Source organism: Morone saxatilis, unplaced genomic scaffold (assembly GCF_004916995.1).
Source record: "Morone saxatilis isolate NCDOM2014 unplaced genomic scaffold, NCSU_SB_2.0 Contig23, whole genome shotgun sequence".
Lineage (NCBI taxonomy): Eukaryota > Metazoa > Chordata > Actinopteri > Moronidae > Morone > Morone saxatilis.
The window spans coordinates 17,415,405-17,435,124 of NW_023339796.1; the positions used below are offsets into that span (position 1 = coordinate 17,415,405).

The 19,720-nt window shown below is 41.1% G+C and overlaps 1 protein-coding gene across 1 annotated transcript; it reads left to right on the forward strand.

Annotated features, from left to right (window-relative positions):
• The first annotated feature begins 981 nt into the window (after positions 1–981).
• Positions 982–17,406, forward strand: LOC118334791 (BMP/retinoic acid-inducible neural-specific protein 3-like). The gene is made up of 8 exons (XM_035670858.1): positions 982–1,421; positions 1,608–1,884; positions 5,722–5,924; positions 8,124–8,341; positions 11,204–11,309; positions 12,455–12,691; positions 14,796–15,018; positions 16,170–17,406. The coding sequence occupies exons 2-8, from the start codon at positions 1,640–1,642 to the stop codon at positions 17,302–17,304; spliced, it is 2,367 nt and encodes a 788-aa protein (XP_035526751.1). The 5' UTR covers positions 982–1,421; positions 1,608–1,639; the 3' UTR covers positions 17,305–17,406.
• Positions 17,407–19,720: the final 2,314 nt, after the last annotated feature.

Genomic DNA, 19,720 nt, shown 5'->3' on the forward strand with positions numbered 1-19,720 from the left:
CTTCTTTCATTGTTGTAACCCCCGAAGAGCAGACACAAGACTCTAATTAGAGATTCATCTGCTGTACCTGTCGACCCCCAAACACACACACAGAACTACGTCCCTGCAATCTCCTCCACCATAATTTGAAGATTTGTGGCAGCTAACTTTCCTCTAACGTCACTCAGCTTTCACATAGTCTGAAAGATTTGTCGACTGTGTGTCAAGTAGCTGTGATGTTGCTGCAAGGAAGGAGGGTTTGGGAGGGGGAGGGGGGGTCCACATCGGCATCTGTTCCTACACCTGCCTCACCCATCTCTGTCTGAGAAATAGCATTAGTAATGCGAATTCACACTAAAATGTTTTGTGTGTTCAAAATTTATTATGCATAGGTCAAACATTTCTTTTGCATAATTATGAATTCAAGCGTCCTTTTACTCATGCAAACTGTTTTTCTTGTGCAAATTATGATGCTTGGAGGTGGCAAAATGAGTGCACTCTTGAACTTGTATCATATCACCCAAGAAAACCAGTTTCCTGATAATGGCCTGTAATTATTCTCACTGATAAATCCAGCTATGTACATGTCATCTATAGGGGTTGATGTAGGCCATTTAGTCCTGCAGCAGGCTCTGGAGCTGTGGTTCAGGACAATAAAAGGACGAAGAAGAAGAAAAAACACTAGGAGATAATTAGTCTATTATCGAGCTCCTTTTAACACTTTTAATGTGCCACGTTCACAGGGAAAGGAACATGCTGTTATGGCAAATAATGAGGATGAATTATATGAAGGTAATGGTGAATGATAGAAGCAGCCACCACTATCATCATCACCCTGCTGTCCTCGAAACTTAAATTCACTGAAGAAGACTGTATATATTACCCTCATCATGATGCACTTGCTCGCCCTCTTGCTATCTCACTCGTGGAGAGAGAGAAAAAAAAACTGGGGAAGAAAAGCTCTCTGTGTGGAAGCAGGCGCTCATTCATCCAGCAGCTCTCACTGCAGAGGGGGGAAACAACCGCTCACACGCAACATTTAGTAAGAATATAGAAGAATCACGGCAACTTTACGCATCATACTGGCGCAACAAAGGGATCGCACACACAGGATGGAGCAATCTGCCTTTTGCATCCAACCTCTGGAAATACCTCTGTGACCGTGCGGACGGAATGAACTCCTCTGTGTTCGTTCCTCCGCGCCCGCAACTTCCCACCGAGGAGCGGGTGGATGCACGGATGCGGGAGGATCGTCTCCCGAACTAAAGTTGAGCGAAAGCGAAAAATCAAGTTGGAGTAGCGCTTGAAACAAAGGACTCAACACGAATCAATGAATTTGGCCGGAGCACTGAACTGGAGAGGTTTTCATCGCAGCTCTCGCAAGATCGGAAGAGTTGACGTATTCTTGAGAGCGCATCATTTGGTCCCTATTGTAGAATCAGGTATGTGTTTCATCAGTAGGCCTATTACAACACATTTAACCGTGGCACTTAGTGTATTTCACTCTCACATACTGGGTTTACAAACAATATGTACACATTCTAGCCTCCAAATATGCACGACGCACTACTTTTTCATCCCTAAAATCACTGAAACTGTAACATTGTCCTGGTCTGTCCTCCTCCCAGTCCGGAGAGAATGAGGTGTCGTTGGGCGAAGCATGAGCTATCAGAGGATCAGTCATAAGCGGCTGTCTCTGCTATGGGAGGGGGCGGCTCTCAGCCTCTGGCTCTGCTGCTGCTGCTGCTGCTGCTGGACTTCCAGGGCCGCCGGACAAGGCCACGGCACCCCCGGCTCCCTGGGCTGGCTGCTGTCGGATAAGGGGCCCTTCCACCAGTCCCTGGAGTTCACGGAGGCTGCGGAGAGGTACCAGCAGGGCTTCAGCACCAGATACAAGATCTACAGGTGAGACAGATGGAGAGATCTGTGTGTACTGTATTTACTGCATGTGCAGTTTTTTGAGCATGTATTTATTATATGTTACTTTAAGGAGTTTCAGGTTTGGGCTGTGATGGTTTGTAGGTTTTCATTTCACCCACTGGATAATTTCACTGATGAGCACTTTGAGCCAGAGAGGAACTAATCAGCGAAAGCAGCTGCTGTAGTGTTTGGAATGAAAACCTGCACACTCTCAGGATTGCCCTCACAGGTATCACACCTGCACCAAATTAGCTGCAAGCTGATGAGCAAATCTGAAGGACTACTGTAGCAATGCAAAGTGTGCCATTTGCTCCTGCCTTAAAGTACTGGAAGTGACTGAAAAATGATCAGGCATCTGAATTGCAAAAATTCCTTTCTTGACTTTTTGGGGTTTGACATATGATTACTCATTAATGTTGATGCTTTAAAATGCAGTAGGACTTAATCCCACGATAGTGTGTGGACAGTTGCATCCTTTCAGTGTATTCCTGCAGCGTGCCCGAGCTGCACTTTGCTGCTGCCTTCGTGCAAATATTCCTCACAAGCATTTTTAAGGCTTACACTAACCATATTCCTGCTTTGTTGCAACTCTTGGGAGTCCAATATGTTAATCAATGCATTGCAGTCTCACATCTTTCATTGTTGAAGTTACACTCGTCTCAATTAAATATTGGTAATTACATATTATTTATATTTTGTTGCTGTACCTACAGTTGTTGGGGTGTGTTTATTGAGAGCTTTTCAGAGTTTGCTGAGAAGAAGACATTCTTGTAAAGTCTGTATTTGTGTGTGCACTTTGCATTATATTTAGCATTTAGGTGACTTGTCAATGCTTCACACCCAAGAATGTGTTTCCTCTCTCTGGTAGACATTGCCAAGTGTTTACCAAAGTAGAAAAAATATTTTACGGTCTCCATCGGTAGGTGTATGAATCAATAGGTCTATTATCTTTTCGCAGGGATCTTTTTGGCTGTGGTGTTTATCTCTTAGTGACACCTGCATTTTTTTCAATGGACCTGCTGCGTAAATGTCCCAATAGCCAGCTGACTTGAGGTTTCTTTTTTTCACCTCATCCACTATCAGTGAAAATCATTGAAAGTGACAAAGGAGTGGACAGCTTCGGCTGTTGAAGGCGGCCACCATCTGTATTGGCTGGCTGACATCTCGCCACTCGAGGGTCTTTTGCCCCGAAGCAGTCGATCCTGCAACCTGTAAGCTGCCTGCTCACATTTCTAACCCAAAGGCATTTTTAAGGATTAGGGATTAAGGATTTTAAGGCTCCAAAATGAGACCCAACCAAGGTAAAAAAAAAAAAAGGGGGGGAAAAACCTGCCCTAACAAGATAATGACTGACAGGAGAGTCCATTTGAACCAGTTTCCAGTTATCTTCCCTGTTTTGGCCTATGATTTAATGTATTATATGAGATAATATCAGAAAATAATGAGTTGTGGAGACACTGAAGGCATTTATTCTTAAAACTGTATGTCTTAACTGTATTTTACAAGGTCCCCACAGAGTTGCAGTTGCTCTGTATTTTTCTAAGTCCTCTTAAATAGCCTGGGGGCCTAAACTGCTATTCTACTCTTCTGACCTCTGTAATAGCTGTAACACCACCATGAACCACATCTGCTCCCTTTATCGTTTGTTTTCATGTCTATTGATTGCTTATAGTACAGTAAGTCTTCATGTTTAGATATCCATCCCACAGCAAACACGCCTCCGTTTTGCCACATGTGCATTCTGATGGGATAGCTGTAGGCTAAACCCTGGGCTGGATCCACAACGGCCATCTGTCCACCAGAGACGGACACTCAGCCTGTCCCCTCGTTATGATGATTGGCTGTAATGACACACTCCACACTGTCCTGTTCCCCAATTATTTCGCTGCCGATCATTTTTCTCATGGCGGTGATTTGATTGCCTCCAAGAAGGAGAGGGAGGTACACAGAGCAGCAGGCAGCACAGTGGGAGAGCCAGACATTAACTGATGCTGCGGAGGGAGGAAGGGTAGAGGGAGAGTATCAGCGGTATCTCCCAGCTGGTTTGTGAATAGCTAGAGTTCAGCGCGACTTGTGTCCAAAGGGCACAATATAACAAATGATGGCAGCTGATGATGTGGGACTTTATTTTGGTTTTACGTCTTGTGGTTGCTGTGGGAGTTACCGCATTGCATTGCAATAAGTTTTACTTGTGCAGGAGTTATTTGAAAGCTGCAGTAAGCTTGTTAAGTAAGTAAGTTAACAGTAAGTTCTACAGAGAGAGTCCCATCCAGTGGTTGATAATTGAAATGGCTGTACGTGGAAATGTTATATATCCACATATTTGTGTTAAGGAGGAAAAGTAAATACAAAAATATAATAAAAAAATTGGTGTGATGCTGATCTGTAGTATAATCTCAATTATCAGTCGCCTTCTATGACAGGCTGCACAGGACATGTTTCCAACGAGAGCCCTGTGCTCCTGCCCGTTCCCGCTATGTGTGTTCCACTCCCACCCACAGACATTCTGACCATTCGCACAATAGAGATTTCGTGTATTCTCCTGTCCCACAAGGAAAACACACCATATTTTACGGTTTCAGTTGCAACTGAGAAATGTCAGACTTGCCTTGCTTTGCTTTTGTTTTGTCAAAACCCACTTTAATCTTCTTTTCAACTCCATCCTTCTGGTTGGCTCTAGATAAATCCCAGGATGCACAGTTTATTTTTTGACTGCCCGCTCCCACAATATTTGCATTGGGTCCTGCAGAATTCCAATGCTGTCTTCTATTCTATAACCAGCCATAGTACGTTTTAACACCTGAACAGAACCAGTCTTGTTTAAAAGGAGCCGTTCTTTTAAATTAAAAAACAATGATATTTTGGGGAATACAGTGCCTGAATTGGATCAAAAAGTATAACCCTAAACCTAATTCTTTTGCCGTTTTTTAAGAAGGACATGTTTAGGTCTGTTTTCTTAATGCTAACAAATGCATTTACATGGAGACGCAGTTACGCAGGCTCTTAGGAGTACCTCACCAGCATGGTACACAGAGTACACAGAGTTTTAGAAATACTGAGGTCCAAAAACTGAATTTGCAAGGGGGATTGGGGTGTATTCATCAAACCATCAAACATTAGTGGACTGGTTAGCTTAAGTGCTGTCCAACGGTATCAAAATCCGCCTAACAGCAGGTCTTACACTCACTATTTAAAACGTTATATGTCGTGTGCTTAAGCTAATAAGTGAGTGAGTGGGTTGTTGTGTTCTTACCAATGTTGAGACCAAATCTGTGCCCTTGGTACAAAGGGCAGTTTCTGAACCCATTGATATGGAAAAAGAGATCTAGCTGAAACATTAACAATTGCAAGTGAAAGAATTATTGAACAAAATCAGTTGTTAGACTGAATCATTAATAGTGTTAAATAATACCCAGTTTCAATGCGTTCAAATGAACAAGCCACTGTCCTACTAAACTTGATGTGATTCCCAGTGGAAAAAGTGCAAGTGGATAAATAACCGACCAAAAACCCGAATGACTTCAAGCCCACACTAATCATGTACTGTTTATAGTAAAAACAATACAACTAGGTAGTTAAAACGGTGTTTCTTATACATCAGAGGAATATTATAGAGCTCCTCAGGGACAGTACAGCTTCATCATGTGTTAACAATGTATGTGCATGTGTGTGTGGTCACCACACTGTGCAGTATGTAACACACATTCTCCTCATCTTTTGCTCTCAACACAGCTTGTTAAACAGCCACCTGAGGCCTTATACACCACCTAAACCAAGTGAGCAAATGTCTCTGTGCATGTGTGTGTTTTGTCGTGTTTCCAGGGAGTTTGGTCGATGGAAGGTCAACAGCCTGGCGGTGGAGAAGCGGGACAGTCTTGGTGGCAGCGGTGGCCTGGCTCTGCCCCTCGACCCCGACTTCATGCACACCATCCGCCAGCTGGGGAGGCGGCCATCCCCCCAGACGATTACAGAGAGCCTAATCAAGAAATATGGCACCCACCTCCTCCTCTGTGCCACTCTTGGAGGTATAGTAGAGTATGCAGAGCTTCAAAGCAAGCCCAATTCACACAGATTCTGATGTGATTTTTTTTTCAGCACATGGGGCACCGATTTTACCGTCTGTTGCTTTCTTAACAACAAAGCATATAATAATTTTTCTGGATCAGTGTTATTTGGCTCACAAATAACATCAAATCTCTCTGGTATAGTGTACAGAAACTAAATTGCAGAAGGCAGTGAAAGATTTAATATTTTTGTTTGGCTGTCAAAATAGCATGGTTCCCTAACATTATCATTTGTATGCAATTGGCTTATCTTATCTTTTCTTTCTTTAATAAATAATTTTCACAAAGTATATTTTATCAGTAAAAGTGTGGGTGTGAAAAGTGTCTGCTGTAAGAAAATAACACAAATTTGAAGGGACTATCCAAATGCTAATTTTGTTGATAAGAGCAACATTGGTGATGTAGCTTGCAATCCAGGATTAGTTTGATGTTTGGTGTGCTTTTATCTTATTCCCACAAATATAGTAACCGTCCAAAAATTGACATATGGTTTGGCTGTAATTATCTTAGAACTGAAGATGTGAACAATGTTCAAATATCTCTCAGGCAGAAATCCATCTAGACAAAGATGATCTTGATCTCTCCTGTTACATGAATGTTTAGACTTGACTGGTGTAGCTGATGTATTAAAGGTTAATCCAACTGAAGCAGATGTCTGTTGCAAGCAAATGTTCAAGCGCCTAATATAACATGCAACTTGTACCTGGGAGACCACAGTTTTTTTCTGGTGTTCCTACCAATAAGCTCTGTCATTTTTAAATATTATAATAATATTAATATTTTAATTTGTAAGAGTTTTCAAAGGCACTGATAAACAATGTCATCCTGCCAATAGGGGCGTTAAGTCAGAATGTCTCAGCAATCAGCACACTCCTGTGTCCAAGACACTGTTTTCTATAAATCATGAGGATGCAGTTTTGGTGCCTAGACCTAAACAAATGGCGACCATCGTAGTGGCAGATCAGACAGTCTATGAATCATGTTTGTAACTGTGATTTAACGGTTTTAAAAATCACTGACGAACGTCGTCCTGCCAATAGAGACGATAGATCAGAAAACAATTGTGTCATTTTGGAAGGCAATTTGATAATTTAGTTTGGAGAATTCTTGTGCCTTTCATAATGGCACACAGTTTGGCCATATATTTACAGTATATCCTCCTCTTTAGTACAGCACAGAGGTTCAGTCGCAGCTCACCTTAAGTGGCGCTCCAGAAGTGATAGTGGCAAGGGACCAGTTTGGCCCAACAAGACGATATTCACAAAATGGACTTGACGTGCTGTTAAAGTTAAGGGAGAATTTGATGTTGTTAAGGTTTGCTAAAGAGCACCTACTTTGGACACAGTCTGTGCTTCAAAATGCATATTTTCTTCAAAATGTGCGTATCTGTTGACTGAAATCTGAGACACTGGCTGCAGTAACTCAGCCTTTTATAAAAAATAATTGGGCTTATACCTGTTAGTTATGTAGGTCACAGTGTGGACACTATGCCATTGCTTTTACCTGCAAATGTAATAACCTGCAACTGAATGTAGCAATTGCACATAATTTCTCTGGGGAAACCATTGAATGTTTCCTGAGGAATGTGGGAAAATCATCTATTGCAATAGAAGCGCTTTGAGAAAAATAGTCAGCAACAACACCAAAAATATCTTTACTTCATCACAAAACAATCCTGGAGTTTTCAAGATTGGGATCTTCCTTCAATGGTAGACATCAAACATGAGGCTAAAAGTGTGTCGTGGTAGTTTAATTTTCCCTGCTGTTTTTTTATTTTAGTCATGTAATAATCGTAATAGTTAGAGATGTTTGCAAGTGAACATATTTGTCTCCCAGAGAAGCAGTGCTGAGATGCCTGAGCTGACCTGAGTTCTGTTTTGTTTTTAATGTAATTTTTTGCCAATATAATTAAGATAATTAAAACGATTAAGGGCACTTGATCAATGATCTTGAATAAGCTCTCTGTCCCTGATGATTTTAATAGATGCCGAGACCTTGTCTGTGCCTTTTCCTCCAATCATCCAAACCATCAGTTCCCCCACCGCACTTAATCACTGCTGCGCTTTTCTATCCGATCTGAAAAGATACTAATGAAAGGTGATTAGTGCTGCTCTGTCAGAGCTAATGAAGCTCTCGTTCCCTCTGCCTGACTGTCACCAGGGGAGGAGTCTTTGACAATATTTGTGGACAAGAGGAAGCTCAGCCAGGAGTCTTCGCCGTCAGGGGCCGAGGGCAGCCGTAGCAGCACCAGGAACTCAAACACTACAGGGACAGTGACCCTGGAGGCTCTGCACCAGTTGGCTGCTTCCTACTTCACCGACAGGGAGAGCACCCTGCGCAGGCTGCACCACCTCCAGATTGCATCCACAGCCATACGGGTATGTGTAAGTCAGCAAATCTATGAATACAGCAGAAGTCTGTTGGGAGTTGACACACCACGATAGCCACCGTCTAAAGGTCTTGTTCACCTGGCTTGGGGTTTGTTAGCCTCCAGCATTTACACATGGCAAGATATGAAACTGGTTTGGACTACCTTGGTTTTGGGTTCAGCTGAGGTTGATGAACTTGTATGAATGACTTGTTATGTGTTCAGAGGAAGAAAATGATTTTGGTCTTGATCAATAAATAAATGCATACAGACATTATATTTGACCCAGTGTTAGTCAATATAGCACCAACAAAACACTAGGTTAATCTTTATTAGTACTAATGGGTTGTTGTTGTGAGCCTTTCCCTTGTCTTGGGGGGGGGGTTCTACCAATGGATACTGGGTAAAGTTAACCCATTATTGCAGGGCTATTTTAACCCAGTGATTTTTAGTATGTACACACATGCCTACACAACTTTAGAGATATGAACATTTATTATTTTTACCATCAGACGAAGAAGATCAGTGGTGGTAGAAGTATTCAGATCATTTATTTAAAGTCCCCTTCCACTCAAAAATATGTTTTTTCTCCTTGTTCATTTGCATATTTTGCAACATTTGCATATTCATAGATTCTGGGGTTTTTTAATGAGGGAGAAGGAGTTGATGCCTTTTAAAGGATTTTAATAAGGAAATTATACTTTTTTGCAGAAATGACATATCAGACACACATTATTGTCCCAAGCAGACATTTGTATAATGTCCTAGTACATGTCTGGAGGGGAAGTAAAAGTAGCCAATACCCCCACTATAAAAATATTCAGTTACAAGTAATTGCATTCAGACTGTTATAGAGTAAGTAAAGGTTTTTTCAAACAAATAAATAAATACTCCAAAAACGTATCACCAGCTAAAATCTTGTTTTTTGCTTTACCTTCTGTGTTTTAACTTCAACTTCATTTTGCTGAAGTGATACAGTTGATGTGTACTCCAGGGTGTGTCACTACACGGACATCACCGCTGGGTGTGGTTACAGCAGAAACCTCAAACGGAGAGAGGAAGGTAAAACAGTAACAATAAAGTTACTTTTTACAATATTAAAAGAATGATCACTGACAATGTTATATTATTACACTATTGAATCTATATTACTGATGCATTGAGGTGTAGGCGTCATTTTGATGCTGTAATTGGTTGAGGTGTAGCTAATTTAAACAGCTTTGTACATTTAAGTTGCACCTGCAACAATGATTTATAACAGATGCATGTAGTGTTAAAATATGAACCTGAAAGGTAATTAGTAACTATACATAGTAGTGGAGCAATCACAATATCTCTCTCAGAAATATGGAAGAAGAGTAGTAGTATAAAGTGGCATACAATTAAAATACTCAAGTAAATTAAACTTACCTCAAATTGTACAGTTTTTGAGTAAGTAAGAAGAGATTCTGTCACAGCATGCATGTAGAGCAAAGTTTAAATTCATGACACTTTGGTAACTTGAAGATAAGATGCACTAACAAATCCTTTAAATCCAGCTCAGGGAATTTATTTTCATAACTTATCAGGTAGGATTAAGAACAAATGCTTATTTACAGGATTGGCCTGACACTAGGAAATGTACCTGTAGCTGCAGGGGAGCAGCAAGCTACTGTCAAGTCTACCTCTCCTGTTTTTCTCACTGTGTGGTTTATTGTCACAGAAAACTCAAATATGCAGAAGGAAGTGGGATGATCTGATTTTTATAACAAAATGGTCTAACGTATCTTTGCTATTCACCCATTAAAACTAATAAACTGAGTGTTTTAAAGCAGTTGAAGAAAAGGATGCAAGATTTCTAAGATAGCGCGTCCCCAGTAGCAAGCTTTAAAGAGGAGAGTAAAGAAGCAGAACGGAGCAGCAGTTGTGCGTCCTTACTATAAAACACCAATCATCCATTTTATCATCTGAAGTGGCTATTAGAGTGTATGCATTAATCAGCCCGAGGGGCACACGTAGATGCTAAAGTGAGTAGCCACTGATGAAGACAAGTGCCCCCCCAAACTGAGAACGTGTTCCTATGGTTATGCATCAGCTTGATGGATTAGATGTATCATTCCATTAATTTCCAGCCAAGCTGACTTCCATTTGTTTGCCACTTTGCAGTGTGTGGAGTTCAGGCAGATTGAAGATCAGAGCAAGAGAAAAAGAACGAGAGAGGGAGATAAATACTACATTTTATGAAGGATGTAAAGCTGCACCTGCGATACATCGCCATTCATTAAAATCACATATGGTACTGAGGATTTAGTGAGAAATAGGAAGGATTCTGGGCATAAATTTATGCCAATACACAGTAAGTTATGTGTTTTTGTGTTTCAGTGTGTCTGAATTTCTAACTTAAACATCCAGATTAATTACTGTTAGAAATGATGTAAACAGGGAAGTGAATCGGTTTCTAGTTTTTCAGTCGGAGGGAAGTTGATTTCTTCTCTCAGATCAGAACAAAATATTCTGTCTGAGGAGGAAAAGCTTTCTAACTGAAGACCTTTTCAATATTACTTCACAGTGACTCCTCACATTCAAAATTAAATTGAGGCATAAAATGCCTTTGATGAGGCTTTTTATGTTCTTTTGAGCTTTTTTTTAAATACACAAGTAAAGTGAGTCAATGCATAGAGCTCTTGTCAAAGTTGCATGACTGATGGCTGTCTCCACTGACTAAACCTAGATTATTCAGTCTTGTTCTTTGTATTTAAAAGGGAAACTGAAGAGATGACAAAACCTGGATAACTGTCACAACCGAGCTGTCTCTCTATTAGAAGTATAATGAAATGACAAAAAAGACAAGATCACGATACGAAAGATTTGCCTCCTCTTGATATCCCATTAGGTGACGGAAACTAGAACTGGGCCACTCGGATGCAGCAACTATGACAATCTGGACACAGTGAGCTCCGTACTGGTTCACAGTCCAGAAAACAAGGTCCAACTACAAGGTAAGATCATAATGATAACATTAGCGTTTTTGTGGTCTCTCACAACAACAAGCTCTTTCTAATTTAACACTGAATGCTTCTGAAGTCATTGACAGAGATTGGTAGAAAATATCAGGTTTTTTTTGGTTGCTCTTTAGGAATTGTTTAATATTTTGGAACATATAATATAGCTTTCTTTCTTGCAGAGAGTCAGGTGGGAAGATTATTCCACTCTGGTGTCTGTCGGCCACAGCCAGCAGCTGTAGCTTAGACTGAAGACAGGAAGAAACAGCTAACACCACAAATTGTTGTTTTTACACTTTGTATGAATGAAATAAATGAGATAAAACGTGTTAATTAGTAAGCATTAGAGGTGCTGGTTTAATTTTAATTACCTTTAGACAGAGCCAGGCTAGCTGTTTCCAGTCTTTTTGCTAAACTTAGTTAAACGGCTGTTGGCGGTATAGCTTATTTTTGCTGAACAGATATGAAAGTGGTATCAATCATCTCAACTCTTGGCAAGAAAGTGAAAAAGCATATTGCTTTAAAAGACATATCTAGCCTTATTCTATATGTTTTTGTCAACAAATCCCATAAAACAACCAAAACCAACAATCTGTCCTTTTCTCAGTTCTCTCTGATTCTCTAACCTGAGGCACTCAGTCCCAAGCTGATTGTCTACTACTAAAGACATTAATCTTTAGAAACGGTTCACAAAGCTTCTTTTTTTTTATTCTTTACTAAAAGCCAGAAATTCCAAAAACAGCTGTGCACTGTGGTTTTTAGGGGTAGGGTTAGTGCCTCTTTGGGGACTGTTTTCAGCCATGGATTAATACATATTTAGTGCATTTGTGAGTATTTACAGCAGTTTCCAGTGTATGTGGGACTGAGTCAAAATAAACTCCAGTGTGTGTGTTCATGGTAATGACAGAACACGTCACCCATTGCAATGATGTGGCTCATTTATGTGTTTTAAATTGTTTTTAGACACCAGTGGAGTTCAGGGGGATGAGGCATATCACGCTTTAGCTAACCAGACAATACTTGTTTATTGTTGGTTGTACTATTTTCACGGCCTTTGCTTATAAAAAGAAACACAGATTCACATAATTTATTTTTCATTTGACCTCTGCCCATCTTCATCCAGTCTTTTTCCCCTTCTGCAGGGCTGCAGGTCATCCTACCAGGCTATTTGCAGAGCCGCTTTATTCAGGCTGCTCTCGACTACATTGGCTGTAAATCTGAAGGTCAGTTTGTGTGCCAGAACAGTGACTGCTGGTGTGAGTGCAGCGTGGACTTCCCCGAGTGCAACTGTCCTCACTCTGACCTGGACACTCTGGAAAACAACCTGCTGCGCATCAGAGACGCCTGGAGGCTGACCAACCAGTTGTTTGAGGAATCCGGTGAGTCAAGGATTTTAATTCACTGTGACCTCCAGAATAGGATTTGAAAATGTCAGCTTGAATGGCTCTTTCAAAAACACACAGGTGGAACATTGGCTTTAAAAAAAAAAAAAATCTGGACAGGAAACTGGTTTTTGTTTTTTGTTTTTTTACAAAAAGTAGAAAAAACTTAAGAGCAAACATGGGCAAAAACACATCTTGTTTTTGTTCTAAATGCATTCTTGGCTGTCAAACACCGCCAGCTGCCAGACGCTGAATCAAGGGAGCTGTCAGTCATTGTGTCAAATCAAATGATGGTTCTGATGCTCTCTAGGTGCTCAGGGCTGTAGTGTGTGAAAAAAACACACACCTTCTAAAAAGTCAATCTGTTGTCACCGAAGTGCTTTGAAGAGTCACATCAAACATCTGTTATTAAAGTCATACTTCATAGTCAGAGTTAAACAGGAGGAGTGATAGCACTCACATGTATCTGTGCTGTAAATATCAAACACATGATCACATTTTGTTGGTTTAATCTGTACGAAAGTGTAGAAATGGTCCACATAAACCCACAACATATTGTTCTCGCACATGAAAACAAGATATAAAGTGCTAGTTAGTGAGCTTTAGACGTGTTGGTAGGCAGACTTTGTTACCCTTTGGATGGACCTAACTGTTAACCCCTGTTCCCTGCTAAACTAAGCCAATCTGCTGCAAACTGTAGCTTCATTATTGCCACACAGACAAAAGAGTGGTATCAATTTTCTCATCTAACTCTCAGGAAGAAAGAAAATTATTTTCCACAATGTCAAACTACTAAGTAATGTCAGTAATTACTCAGTAATGTCCATAATTTAAAGCTCTCATAATGAAAAAGGTTGTGTCCAAACATAAAAGGTAAACCAACATACAAGAAAAGAAACAAAGATGCTAAAGGCAAAAAAAAGAATATAAAATCATAGTGCCAAAATGTTAAACTTATCTGTTAAACACCAACTATTGCTTTAATGTGTTGACCTCTGCACTTATCATCATGGTTGTGAATGTAACTCCGTACCACCATGGAGCTCTTTCAATGATTGTGTGACATTAGTGCACACTATTTTCCTCATTCACGGCTCCTATAGTAATTCCCCTTCAGCTCTATGCACTTGAAAAAGGCACAAATAAATGAACCAGCAATCACACAAAGCCTGGCCCGTGTCCAAGTACCAAATAATGTGTTATTGCATTAATTTGAGACAATGCTATAATTACCAGAAAAACACTAGACCATTGTGGAGAAGCTTAGCAGCCTAGACTGTCATTTAAACAACAATTTACACAGATATTTGAAGCAAATCTGCTAGACTGTTGTGTGGCACAAATCAGGAGGAAGAAGCTGCTGTTAGGGGAAACAAAGCCAAGGTGATTATTGCAGTACCATGGTAGGATGTATTGAAGTTGAAGAAAAGCATACAGTGGCTCACCTTTGGCACAGACCCGTGTAGTGGTGGTGCTGAGTGGTACACGTCTGTGTCTATGTTTGGATTTTAAATTTCGTTTGTGAAAAAAAATATGTGACAGAGAGTGCACTTCTGTCATGTGTGTCACATACGTGTGTATGTGCAAATATATTGTAGGCTACTTCTAAAAGGTCAAATTCAACGCGTCACAGATGAAAAAGTTTCGTCCTGCATCAAAGACTGTCAAGGAACTTTTTATAACGTCACTTTTTTGACACGAGTAATGACAGTTACCACAGCAACCTGATTGTTCCTTGTTGAAGGCAGGAATGGCCATTTTGCTTTCAGTGCCACTCATGTCTAATTAGAGACCAGTTGCTTTGAAGGTGTACAGTACTTTATGCTGGCATCAGGTGGTGATTTACATATATTTTTTTACAGAAACAAAATATGACAGGAGTTTGTTCTCTGACATGCTGACGAGATCGGCGATCCTCCCTCCGAAAAAAATCAAAACAACAAAACATGCTTTCTTGGCATTTTGCAGCTGTTATTTCTCCTCTCGAGTTGTTTGCTTTTCTGGGACAAACAATAGGGAATAGACAATTTTTTTGGTTATTGTTACCCACGGCTCAAAGCCACAGGCTGAGTTTACTTATTCATGTTCTTTTTCCTACCAGAGGAGTTCCAAAGCTTTGTTGGGAAACTGCCAACCCATTACGCTGTAAACACATCTGTCGTGGAACACTTGTGGAGGACCGACGCCAGCCTGCCCCAGCGGTACAGGCAGCTCGAGACCAGCAGCAACCAGCTTTTCACCAAAGCTCGCCGCACCGCTAACAAGCTCTTCAGCCTCAGCAAGAGGTGCCGAAAACAGCCCAAAATAGTCCTGCACAGGCCGAGGTAAGAGGCAAGACGGGAACAAGAGGGAGGAAAATTTATACTGCAGCCTGTTAACCCAAGGTGCTACCCAAAACTTATAATTATGAAAATGATTTATGCGCCAGGCGCTGGGGGAAAGCGGCGGAGCGAGACGGTACTTATTAGAAGGCACTTGAGGAAAAGTAGTGGTGGAGTGAGGTGAAAAGTGCTGACAGGAGCAAAGCTGCTACTCTGTTAAAGCCGGGGGAAAGACAAACCGGATCATGTTTAGCCAAACAGACACATTTCCCTGTCTGCAGGTTCAAACTGCATTACAATCAATCCAGCACCTTAAAAATGCCTCATATAAGAATCCATTTATTTTAACAGCTTCATATCCAAGCTGCTGTGGCCAGTAACAAATGACGACTTTGCTTATATCTATTTCTATAGTTTTTTTTTTTTTACTGTTACAGCTGCAAATTCAGCAGCACTCCCACCTGGATACTCTGTTTCAGCAGCCTATCAGAGACACAGTCATAACTTCATTCAGATTTATGCCTCTCTCATGAACACTCTATGTTGATAGCTATTTCTGGCAGGGAAATTAACTAAATGACACAATCCATCAGCTTACTAGTCAAATGCAGCCACTGCCTCCTCAGTCCACAATCCAATTACACTTCTTTATCACACCCCGTCATAAAATTTCAATTTAATAGCGGTTTAGGGAAAGTCAGGGTTTTTGTTTTTTTTTATTCCGTTTCCCTGCCAAACAGAATATTTGTGTATTTTATTTATTTTATTTATTTTCCATTGTAAATAGGAATATAAACTTGACAGAGTTACAAGACAAAGGGTATGTATGTATGGGTATGTGCACCTGTTTATACGTGGGTTAGTCTGTGTGTGTCATCACCACCCATCTGCACCACAGAAGGGGAATTCAATAGATTAAAATATTCATTTTGATCTGATTTTGCTTCTGTGACTCCAGCTGAGCCTGAGTTTGTCCAAAATTCTTTTTGCTGCAAACCTAAACAACATTATTTTTTTATGGAAGGCATAATTAATCTTAGGCAAAACTTTTCCTTCATTTTATAATCACAAAAACATGCAAAAGAGTCAACGTAACAAATATGAATTAGAAACCCTGTAACAGGAAAGTGTTCAATCTGTCATCTCTTCCTCAGGTCTCTGAACTTCTGGTTGAGCTACGCCCTCTCCATTTTATACTGCAGTGAGAACAACCAGGTCGGTGTTTACAGTGATGAGAGCCGCAGCTGCTCCTGCCCCTACAACCATCCACCTTGCCAGGGACTCATTCCCTGCTCCGTGGGCGAAGGTTCCCGCTGTGTCTCCTGTTCCACAGAGAACCGCACACGATGCTCCAGCTGTAACCTCGGCTTCACCCTGACCCAGGGTGCCTGCCGGCCCGCTGTGCCCGACCCTACAGACCCCTACCTGGGCTTGGAGAGTGACCGAGACCTGCAGGATCTGGAGCTGCGCTACCTGCTCCAGCGGCGTGATTCACGCATCGCTCTGCATGCTGTGTTTGTGAGCAATGACGTGCGCGTTAACACTTGGTTTGACCCGTCCTGGAGGAAAAGAATGTTGCTCACCCTCAAGAGCAACCGGGTGAAGTCCAACCGTGTTCATATGCTCCTCGGACTGGCCCTCCAGTTTTGCCTTACCAGAAACAGCACTCTGGAGCCAGCGTTGTCTCTGTTTGTGAACCCTTTCGGGGGCAGCCACTCAGAGAGCTGGACCATGCCTATAGGCCAACACGGATACCCTGACTGGGAGCGGACCAAGCTGGATATCCCCTTGGACTGTTATAACTGGACGTTGACTCTAGGAAACAGATGGAAGAGCTTTTTTGAGACGGTTCATTTCTACCTGAGGAGTCGTATCAGGGACTCCGTGGGAGTGACGGGAGGAAACAAGAACATGACAATGTACTATGAGCCTCTGGAGGCAACAGAGCCGTCTAACAACATCGGTTACATGAAAGTGAACAGCATGCAGCTGTTCGGATACAGCGTGCACTTTGACCCCGAGGCGATCCAGGACCTGATTTTGCAGATAGACTACCCGTACACTCAGGGATCACAGGACTCTGCCCTGCTGCAGCTGGTGGAGCTGCGCTACAGGATTAACCGTCTCTCGCCTCCAGGGGCCCCACACGTGGATCTGTTCGCCTGTCTGCTCCGCCACAGACTCAAACTGTCCAGTGCAGACGTGACCAGGATACTCACTGCCCTGCAAGCTTTCAGTGCCAGACAGCCCAACTATGTGGAGTACGAGGCAAATAAACTGTGTAGTTAAGGGCCACTATTTGATGTTTTGTACTATTTCCTTGCCACAGACAGGCCTGTATCCTTTGTCAGCTGGATCCATTTGTGTCAAGTGTGTGGTATGTTGTTCAAGGCTTTGTTGTACATACACTATGTGCAATTAAATTTGGTGTTTTTATCATTTCAGTTAAGTTTTATGGATTAAATCTTAAGTATGCCACTTATCAACATTTGATAATCTGCTTCATCAGGACTATGTTGCCTTAACATAAGAAAACAGCCCAGTTTGATTTAAATATTGTTAAACTCTGACTGGTGCATTGAAATATGTGCCATCACCTTTTCTCAACTTTGCCTTACCAAGCAGTGACAAAAGCAGTGACGAATACAGAAATCTTTCTTTTGGAATTCCCCAAACTGTTCCAACCTTGGCAGAAAATATAAGAAAATGAATGAGAAAATAAGTTGTCAGGGCCTTTATATATAATATTATTATCATGTTAAATCTGAATCATTCTTACACAAGGAGCATCAAAATATCATCATAGCCTTCCTAGTTATCTCACTAGAGAGTCGGACTGGTGTGTGCTGTGTTGTTTTTGCCCATCTGGGTCCGCAGAACACAAGGTCTCCATTCTCCACTGAGGGAACAGCCTTGGCACAGATTACTAAGTATATAGTGAGAGAAGGAAGGGTCAAAGCAGCCTTCCCTTGTTCCTCCGCCGTCCCCGTCCGCCATTCACAGTTACTGTGATAGATGAGCTGGGGCACCACGGAGACATGCCCAGCATCAAACAACAGTAAGCTAGGTATCAGTGACAAGGATAGTACTCTCGCCCAGCGCTGGAGTGAGTTGGACCCTCACAATAGCGACTCTGACCAAAAGGGAAATCAGCTTTAATCCGCCAAGGGCTGTCGACAGTGGAGCTGCAGGCTAGCAGCATGGTGCGGCTTTTATTAGACTAGCATCTAAAGAGCTTGTAGCAAAAGACATAGCTTCATCAAGATTCACCAGACATGTTTCTCCTGAGATTAAAGCCAGACACAATCTGCTCTGATGCTATCGTTCAGAATGAATGTGAAGAGAGTAAAAATCAGTTTAATCAGTTTATGTGGCACAAAATAGATTGGCAAAGCTTAAAATTGGGCTCAAGGCATTGATTTCATTACAGGTTTTAGCATCTTCCATAGGCTGCCTTTTACTTTGAACATTGATTTTACAATGTTATTGACCAATTTTAAGACACCGCTGCATTGTCTCCAGGCTGTAACACAAGTCTTTTGCTGAGCTTTCAGACTTCACAGGACTATAGCATTGGCTAGTTTAGTCATATCATGTCAAAATCACCCGTTAAAATTCCCTTTTTTACAACCGGGCCATTCCCTTTTTTCTGATGCTCTCATTTCAAAAAAGTTTTTTTTTTAGCTCTTTGCTCTTCCAGCACGGAAGTAGTTGCAGCAGTAATAATTAATTTAAAATGCAAAAATCTACTAACCTGCATAGTGTGTTTAATTAACTGCAGGGAAAAGGTGGTGTGTGAGAGAGATACTGAATCTGGACCATGTCCCAGTAAAGGGTTAAAAAGCGAGCATCTGGTGTGTTTTTAAAAATCTTTTTAACAAGCAAATATTCTGCATCTGGGTGTGAAAATGTGGTGCAGGGATATTGGAAGCAGTCCAGTGTACCTCTCGGGTGAGTCTGACACGGGGAAAAGACAGAAATAAAGTTTGTTGGAATGAGCAGCTCTGGCTTAGAAGGCAGGTTTTGGTTTGAGGACATTACACCATCCCCTCAAAATCAGTTAGAAAGGTTTTGGTGTATTTCCTCGTCTTAGATTGAATTTTTGTCACAGGTTAATGGAATGAAATCCTTGAGGGAGGTTTTTATTTTTGATTGACTTGGATAAAAAATGTATTCTGCATTTGTGTATTCCAACAGAGCAATTACATAAAATACCACTCATGTCCATGTAATAAATATGAAACTATAGCTAGGAGAAGGTTAGCTTAGTGTAGCACAAAGACTAATAATAGAAATTAATATAATTTTTATATTTCAATTTTTGTGTCAATTAAACAAATGTGATATCATTAGTGAGCTTTAGAGGTGCCAATGCAACAGATTCTGTTAACATTTACACAGATCCAGCCTGTTTTTTCCCAAGGTGCAACCTCTATAGCTAGCAAATAAGACTAACACAAAAGTAACAAAAACTGCAGTTTCTCAAATGGCCTCTTGGGGCTGCTACAGTAATAAGTGATTTCCGTAAGGCTCCATATTAAAATTACCAACTTTACAACAGAAATAAACATGTTTACAGCTTGGTACAAAAAAAGGTTTCGGTTTCTATGGCTAAATACTCCATTCATGAGATCTGTCAGTGGGGTGAATTTTTATATAACTCGCCTGTTTAAGTAAGTAAGTAAGTAGGTAAGTAAGTAAGTAA